This window comes from Oncorhynchus tshawytscha, linkage group LG05, assembly GCF_018296145.1.
Source record: "Oncorhynchus tshawytscha isolate Ot180627B linkage group LG05, Otsh_v2.0, whole genome shotgun sequence".
NCBI lineage: Eukaryota > Metazoa > Chordata > Actinopteri > Salmoniformes > Salmonidae > Oncorhynchus > Oncorhynchus tshawytscha.
This window is the reverse complement of record NC_056433.1, coordinates 16789704-16798841: the sequence shown is the minus strand read 5'-3', so window position 1 is coordinate 16798841 and position 9138 is coordinate 16789704. Positions and strand designations below refer to the sequence as shown.

Here is a 9138-nt window from a genome sequence, read left to right as displayed (position 1 = left end):
TACAATTCGTTCCAGTCATTGGCAGCAGAGAACTGGAAGGAAAGGCTGCCAAAGAGGTGTTGGCTTTGGGGATGACCAATGAAATATACCTGCCTGAAATATACCTGGAGCACGTGCTACAGGTGGGTGCTGCTATGGTGACCAGTGAGCTGAGATAAGGCGGAGCTATACCTAGCAAAGACTTATAAATGACCTGGAGCCAGTGGGTTTGGCAACGAATATGTAGCGAGGACCAGCCAACGAGAGCATACAGGTCGCAGTGGTGGGTAGTATATGGGGCTTTGGTGACAAAACAGATGGCACTGTGATAGACTGCATCCAATTTGCTGAATAGAGTGTTGGAGGCTAATTTGTAAATTACATTGCTGAAGTCAAGGATTGGTAGGATAGTCAGTTTTACGAGAGAAGTTTGGCAGCATGAGTGAGGGAGGCTTTCTTGCGAAATAGGAAGCTGATTCTAGATTTAACTTTGGATTGGAGATGCTTAATGTGAGTCTGGAAGGAGAGTTTACAGTCTAGCCAGACACCTAGGTATTTATAGTTCTCCACATACAAGTCAGAACTGTCCAGAGTAGTGATGATAGTCGGGCGGGCGGGTGCGGGCAGCGATCGGTTGAAGAGCATGCATTTCGTTTTACTTGCATTTAAGAGCAGTTGGAGGCCACGGAAGGAGAGTTGTATGGCATTGAAGCTCGTTTGGAGGTTTGTTAACACAGTTTCCAAAGAAGGGCCGGATGTATACAGAATGGTGTCGTCTGCGTAGAGGTGGATCAAAAAATCACCCGCAGCAAGAGCGACATCACAAATTTTTTTTTAATTTTAATTTTAAATTTGACCCCTTTTTCTCCCCAATTTCGTGGTATCCAATTGTTGTAGTAGCTACTATCTTGTCTAATCGCTACAACTCCCGTACGGGCTCGGGAGAGACGAAGGTTGAGGCAGTGATCGCTGAGATCCTGGTTGAAAACAGCAGAGGTGTATTTAGAGGGCAAGTTGGTCAGGATGATATCTATGAGCGTGCCCATGTTTACGGATTTGGGGTTGTACCTGGTAGGTTCTTTGATAATTTGTGTGAGATTGAGGGCATCTAGTTTAGATTGTAGGAAGGCCCGGGGTGTTAAGCATATCCCAATTTAGGTCACCTATCAGTACGAACTCTGACGAAAGATGGGGGGGGCAATCAATTCACATATGGTGTCCAGGGCACAGCTGGGAGCTGAGGGGGGGTCTATAACAAGAGGCAACAGTGACGGACTTATTTATTGAGAGATGGATCTTTAAAAGTAGAAGCTCGAACTGTTTTGGCATAGACCTGGATAGTATGACAGAACTCTGCAGGCTATCTCTAGAGTAGATTGCAATTCCGCCCCCTTTAGCAGTTCTGTCTTGACGGAAAACGTTGTAATTGGGCATGGAAATTTCCAGATTTTTGGTGGCCTTCCTAAGCCAGGATTCAGACACGGCTAGGACATCCAGGTTGGTGGAGTGTGCTAAAGCAGTGAATAAAGCAAACCTAGGGAGGAGGCTCTGATGTTAACATGCATGAACCCAAGGCTTTTACGGTTGCAGAAGTCAGCAAATGAGAGCGCCTGGGAACACACAGGGCCTGGGTTAGCCTCTACATCACCAGAGGAACAGAGGAGGAGTAGGATGAGGGTACAGCTAAAGACTGTAAGAACTGGTCGTCTAGTGCTTTGGGAACAGAGAATAAAATGAACAGATTTCTGGGCGTGGTAGTATAGATTCAGGGCATAGTGTACAGACAAGTATGGTAGGCTGCGAGTACAGTGGGGGTAAACCCAGGTATTGAGTGACGATGAGAGAGGTTGCATCTCTGGAGGCGCCAGTTAAGCTAGATGCGGTCTCTGCATGTGTCGGGGGTGAGACATGGGGGCTATCTGAGGCATGTTGAGCAGGACTAGGGGCTCCGCAGTAAAATAACACAACGAGAGATGCCCTAAACAACAGTATACAAGGCATATTGACATTAGAGAGAGGCATAAAGCAATCACAGGTGTTGCTTGGGAGAGCTAAGACAACAACGTGTGAGACAACAATGGGTAAACAGCTAAGACAAGATCAACGGGTAAATGGCGATAAATGGGCAGAGAGGGTCAGTTAGCTACACACAGAGCCTGAGTTCGGGGCTGGGCCCAAAAGATAAACAAAATGAAGTACAGTTTAATGAACAGTCCAGCAGGCATCAGCTGTGTAGCAGAGTGATCATAGAGTACAATGAGCAGCAATAGATTCCCCTGTGTATCAAGAATGATCCACCACCCAAAGGACATCCAGAGAACTTGACACAACTGTGGGAAGCATTGGAGTCAACATGGGCCAGCATCCCCGTGGAATGCTTTCGACACCTTGTAGAGTCCATGACCCAACGAATTGAGGCTATTCTGACATTATTATTACATGTCAATATATAATATATATGTATACATATATATTATATATTGACATTTCAATAACAGCACTTGAATTAATGGTCACATTAAACATATTTTACTGTGATTGTCAGAGGAAATTACAACATTTTAACCAGTTTTTCCCACTGAGAGGTACTGTTAGTGAGAATAAATGTGTGTGTTAATGGATAAATCTGTTCATATGCATTACCTTACAATTCTCTCCTCTTTTAGGGGGCTCCTCTTTTTTCTTAAATGACATTGGGGATGATATCATAACATTTAATTGATATTCTGTGGCACCTCACCTCTTTATTTACTCTTTACCCAAACAAACCCCTCAGCCCACTTGGTTTTAACGGCAGACTTTATATTCTGCATTGCAGATCAGGCGTGAGCAGCTTCTTAATCTGTTTTGTGATCGCAGCGGGGTGGTAAACAAACTATTGAAATAGATTATTAGTTTGGAAATGAAATGCAGAGGTGGAACAAATACGATTGTGACTTAAACACACCTCTCTAGTAAGTTAGGAAGCATGAATATAAATGTTTCTGCAGTTGTTTGAAGGGTTTTGAAAAGCAACGAGGGTCCAATAAAATAATGTGTGGCCTGTGGGAGATGACCTATATCAACAATCTTCCAAATCAGACTGGGTAGCCTAGCAAACCCCAAGCTGAAAAAAAAACATTCTAGGTTGGTGATGTTTTGCTTTAACTTGTAGAATTCTCAAACCCCACGACAAAAAAATATAGACTATTGCTATGTGTTCTTAGGGTATGACATACATTGTCCATATGGTTAATTAGAGTGGCATATAGAGGGACACAGCACGGGAATTTGTCTTTGAGGCATATTGGGCCATAGAGATTTCGATTAAGGATGCTTCGTGGTACCTCGCAACTGTTTACTTTGATTGCGTGACGCACTACACACCATGATTGAGTCATAATAGCGTGACGCACACATGCAGGTTATATGGTTCACAACAACCTGTAACGGTCAGATACACTTTATCAATCAGGCAGAGCAGTAACGTTGTAATGTGGCTTCAACCCCACGTTTGGTCTTGGAGCGCGCAACCACCAGAACAGAAATGGATCGAAGCTACATTCGTGGTTTCGCGGTAGAGCATTAAATAACGTTAGGGTGGTCATCATGGCGATGGGTGACTGAAGAAGGAAGATGTTAACATGTTTGCCACTGCAGTAAGTTACATGGGCCTCTGTGTGCCCAGGCTCCTACAAGTATCCGAGGAGGAGTTCGGTTCTGACGGGGTCATCGGGCTTCACCTTTTCCTGATTCTCCTCTCCATTCTCCTGCTCCTGTTCTGGGCCATCCATTTGTGTAAGGACGATGTAAGTGCGCGCCACCAGTAGAGAGAAGTTACTTCTTTATATAGTCTAATTGTGTTTGACGCGTGTGTGACAAAGTGTCCAGGGTGTGACAAACTGCCCACAAACCAGGGCTATATATTTAGAGAATGTTGAATATTCTAGACATTCAGTTACACAGGTTTAAAAAAAAATATCCCCCATATATTTTTAATGGGGAGCTAACATTGCTGCCATAGAATGTTGAAGTGTTATGTAAATGCACCATAATGCAGAAACCGCATTGGCCCAACTCTCTAAATACATGGCCCTGCCATAAACTGCCCCACTTCCCACATACATTAAAACTCTATAGCTGGCTAGACAGTGGCGCTGTCCATTCAGCACTGCAGAATGACTACCACTATTTATAAAGCAGGTGGTTGGAGCCCTGAATGCTGATTGGCTGAAAGCCGTGGTAGGTATATCAGACCATATAGACCACCATCAGACCAGGGCATGTATTTTTACTGCTCTAATTAGGTTGGTGACCAGTTTATAATAGTGATGGCACCTCTGGGGTGTGCCGTCATTTGGACTCATCAGACCAAAGGACAAATTTCCACCAGTCTAATGTCCATTGCTCATGTTTCTTGGCCCAAGCAAGTCTCTTCGTATTATTGGTGTCCTTTAGTAGAGGTTTCTTTGCTGCAATTTGACCATGAAGGCTCCTCTGAACAGTTGATGTTGAGATGTGTCTGTTACTTGTGAAATATTTATTTAGGCTGCAATCTGAGGTGCAACTAACTCTAATGAAGTTATCCTTTGCAGCAGAGGTAACTCTGGGTCTTCCCTTCCTGTGGCGGTCCACATTCACAGCCAGTTTCATCATATGGTTTATATGACTGCACTTGAAGAAGGTTATTGAAATGTTCCAGATTGACTGACCTTCATGTTTTAAAGTAATGATGGACTGTCATTTCTCTTAGCTTATTTGAGCTGTTCTTGTCATAATATGGACTTGGTATTTTACCAAATAGGGCTATCTTCTGTATACCACCCCTACCTTGTTACAACACAACTGAAACGCATTAAGAAGGAAAGAAATTCCACAAATTAATGTTTAACAAGGCACACTTGTTAATTGAAATGCATTCCAGGTGACTACCTCATGAAGCTGGTTGAGAGAATTCCAAGAGTGTGCAAAACTGTCATCAGGACAAAGAGTGGCTACTTAGAAGAATCTGAAATATAAAATAAATGTTTATTTGTTTAACACTTTTTTGGTTACTACATGATTCCATATGTGTTATTTAATCATTTTGATGTCTTCACTATTATTCTACAATGTAGACTTTAGTAAAAATAAAGATTAGGTGTGTCCAAATTTTTGACTGGTACTGTATATACAGTATACACGAGTGCTCTCCATTCAGTGGTGCTGAAGGTCGGCCATCTTAACTTCCTAATTTTGCCATTGTTTGCAACGTGTCATTGTACAGAATTTACAATTTATATATATTTCAAAATCCTTTTTTTTTTAACAGGATGATGTCTTTGGCGACATTGACCAGTAAGTTTCATCCTTCATAATTCATTGGGATTTCAAAGAGATCTTTCATGTGGTTAAAACTTTTGTAAAAATCATGAAAATGGCTTAATTTTTTGGGCTTAATTTTTACGCAGTCTTTACCCATATGTAACTTAATTTTAACCCAGTCTTAAATGTTCTTTTGCAGAGCGCTGGTCAATAACTTCACAGAGGGAGTTCATCTCTACTACAGCTACCTCCAACGACTGGAGGAACTAACGTTACATATGGAGGACCTCACCTTTGAGGTGGACCTGGAATCCTGCTCTGAACCCCAATCGTGCTTTGACTCATGCTCATCCAGATCATCTTCTAGATCACATTCTAGATCACATTCTAGATCTTCTAGATCCTCCAGATTTAGTGACTGCAGCATTTGCCGAACCTGCAATAAACGGCGGAAACGGCATCCACCTGACAGGTTTAAATTCCTGAAAGGCGGTGGTCCAGATAGTCGCTGTTCTTCAAGTAGTCCCAGCCCACTGGCTAAGCCCTGCCTCAAGCTACCAGGAGGTGGTGATGTTAAGGACAGACACAATGGCTCCACACGCGCCTCCTGTAGCTCCTCCTGCAGCTCCTCTAGGTACGTGACTCCTTCTGGCTCCCCTCAACCTCTGGAATACCAGCCCTGCCCTCATCAGCATACTGCTATTGGTTGGAGGCTAAACTGGACTCTGATGGAGGCCAAATTGGACTCTCCTGTCGCTGTGCCTGTTGCTGCTGCTTCTACTGTCACTGGCTGTAAAGACAGAGCTGCCGGCCGCACAGACCTCTCCAGGACTCAGACTGTGAGACATATTCAAATGGTGAGACAGCTGTTTGAGGTCGTGCCGAGGAATGGAGACCCGGCCGTCCTGTGCCGCTGGCACCCCAGACATTTGGAACTCAACGTGACACAGAAGGTCTGTAAATTTAAAAAAATAAATTCTGACCCTATTTCCTACATAGTGCACTATATAAGATATAGAGAGCCATTTGAGACATCCACTTCTGTTAAATGTCTAGTTGATGAGTTGCTGGTTAGGTGTTTGTCTGTCTAATTTCCTCGTTGGATTTGAATTAATCTAATTTAATCTATAATCTAAGGTGGCCCGCAAGCGCTGGAGGATTGCCGTGCTGATGATCTCCATCGTTAGGTGGCTGATCCCAGAGAGACTGAAGAGGGGAGGCACCACCAGCTCAACCTCCACCTCTGCGTCCACCCCGACCACCACCACTACCACCTCTCAGGCTAAGAAAGGATCAAAGATCACCAGGAAAACTGCCAGTGTTCCAGCTTTCTGCCCTCAGGGTGCCAACCCTCCATCTCCCTCCAAGGCTCCATGCCAGTCTCCAGGGTTAGAGGGTAAACCCAAGTCCATCATGATGTACGCTCAGGGCGCCAGGATCCCCTTCATTTGCCAGGAGGTCCGAGAGAAGCTTGAGTCTCATGTTTGCCGCAAGCAGAGCCAGCTCCTCTGGGGTTTCCCCAAGCTGGTCACCAGGTACGTGGGCAACCTTGCGCTCCAACAGCTCCCTACCTCCGGCAGCGCAGGTGACGGGAAGATTATGGGCAATGTGACCGACCATCAGGCGGTGTTCTCTGGACGAGCGCACTGCAACACAGAGTTCAGGTTGAAGAATAAGACTACAAGGCCAGCGGAGGAGCCGCAGGCTACTGCAGCCATAGCGAAGGACAGCTCACCAGCCACCAGACCTGTGGAGAAGACTACCACCAGCACCGTGCTCCAGCCAGCCGAGACTCATGCTACCAAACCCTCCCAGACCAGACACTCTCTGAACCAGACATCCCCTGTGAGGAGCTTGACCCCGGAGAGATGCTGGCTGGAGGAGAAGGTGAGGAGTAAGTGTATGGAGGTGAAGCTCAAACACTTTCCCGGCATGGTGGCCCAGTCATACCACTCCGCCCTTGCTTCGGCAACCAGCCAGCCAACTAGGAAACCCACCCAGGTGGCAGGAGCCCCCGCTGTTGTTCTGAAACGCACTGCCCCACTCAGACGGCGGGATAAGGTGTTGTTCATGGGCCAGGAGGAACTCAGGCACCTGGAGGACAACCTGATCATGAAACACATGGAGCACCTTCAGAGGCAGGGAGTGACGACTGCCTCGGCCCCCTCGGACCACACCCAGGGAGTGACCACCGCATCGGCCCCCTCGGCCCACTCCCAGGGAGTGACCACCGCATCGGCCCCCTCGGCCCACTCCCAGGGAGTGACCACCGCATCGGCCCACACCCAGGGAGTGACCAGCGCCTCAGCCCCTCGGCCCACACCCAGGGAGTGACCACCGCCTCGGCCCACACCCAGGGAGTGACCACCGCCTCGGCCCACACCCAGGGAGTGACCAGCGCCTCGGCCCCCTCGGCCCACACCCAGGAGTGACCACCGCCTCGGCCCACACCCAGGGAGTGACCAGCGCCTCGGCCCCCTCGGCCCACACCCAGGGAGTGACCACCCCTCGGCCCACACCCAGGGAGTGACCACCCCCGGCCCACACCCAGGGAGTGACCACCGCATCGGCCCCCTCGGCCCACTCCCAGGGAATGACCACCGCCTCTGCCCACACCCATGGAGTGACCACCGCCTCGGCCCCCTCGGCCCACACCCAGGGAGTGACCACCGCCTCGGCCCACGTGCAAAGCTCACACAGCCTGGCTCTAGAGACCTCGACCCACACAGCTACTGTCTCACAACCCCATCCTGCCCTCATTAAACAGCTGGTGCTGATGAATGGTTTGGAAGGAGGCTTCGTGGAGCTCAAGACCCTGCTGGCTCCACAACAGCACGAGGTGAAACCTAGCTCAGCCACAGCCAAGGTGGTATCCGGACCAGCTGATTCTGCAGTATCATCCAACACTGAGGACCAAAGCTCCAGCGGGCTCCCTCTGCCTCCTTTGATTAGGCTTCCCTCTCATTTTATTTCTGCATATTTTACCTAAAGATTTATTCAGAAGTGAATAGTATGTATTCTTTCTACCAAATACATTGTTTTGCATTTCACATGATTTGACTCTGTTTGTTCTATGAGTACAGTATGTGTCTGTTCCTAATTAATACATTTGGTATGCCTATTGGTTTGGGCGTATTAATTTTGGTTTGTTTTAAATACAACATGCATAGTTTAGGCTACAGAAAAAAAGTAAATATCATGGTGCACTGTTTAAAATACACAATGTCAACACATGTCTTAGAACAGACAAGCGAAACACAGCTGAATGGAGGTGAAATGGCAGGGATGTTGATGCTATAATACACTTTACAGTAACAAACTGACATGTTGAGCTATTTTGGTTTGAGGTGGTGCCTCTTGAAGTATTACTGCTGCTTACATTTCCATTGCAGAGGCCTTTTCCCAGTTAGCCTATGGGAATGACACTTGTAGATTCATAGCCCTACATTATACTACATGTCAGGCACATGGAGCAATACAGGAAGCAAGAGAGGAGCACGTGCTAAATTATACCTGAACACTATAATTGGGGTGTTACTATAAATAGTCAGGATGCATCCCAAAATTGCACCCTATTTGTTTTATAGTGCGCTACTTTTTAACCAGGGCCCCTGGCTGCATCACTGCTTTTTATGGCAACTGCTTTGCCTCCGACCGCAAGGAGCTACAGGGGGTGGTGCGAATGGCCTAATACATCACAGGGGTGGAACACCCTGCCATCCAGGACCTCTATACCAGGCGGTGTCAGAGGAAGACCCTAAAAATGGTCAAAGACTCCAGCCACAAGTCATAGACTGTTCTCTGCTACCGCACGGCAAGCGGTACCAAAGTCTGAAACCAACAGGACCCTGAACATCTTTTACTTAAGTCACAAGA

General features: G+C 46.8%; 1 protein-coding gene across 1 annotated transcript; it reads left to right on the top strand.

Moving 5' to 3' along the window:
- Positions 1–5254: 5254 nt before the first annotated feature.
- Positions 5255–7614, top strand: LOC121846594. Its single transcript, XM_042322738.1, has 3 exons — positions 5255–5295; positions 5462–6215; positions 6400–7614. Exons 2-3 carry the CDS (start codon positions 5541–5543, stop codon positions 7594–7596), a joined length of 1872 nt encoding a protein of 623 aa, XP_042178672.1. The 5' UTR covers positions 5255–5295; positions 5462–5540; the 3' UTR covers positions 7597–7614.
- The last annotated feature ends 1524 nt before the right edge of the window (positions 7615–9138 follow it).

Excerpts from the sequence above, each read along its gene's own strand:
- LOC121846594 (XM_042322738.1), top strand. The coding sequence starts at position 5,541 with ATGGAGGACCTCACCTTTGAGGTGGACCTGGAATCCTGCTCTGAACCC. Across the intron at positions 6,216-6,399 it reads AACTCAACGTGACACAGAAG|GTGGCCCGCAAGCGCTGGAG; the intron begins GTCTGTAAATTT and ends CTATAATCTAAG.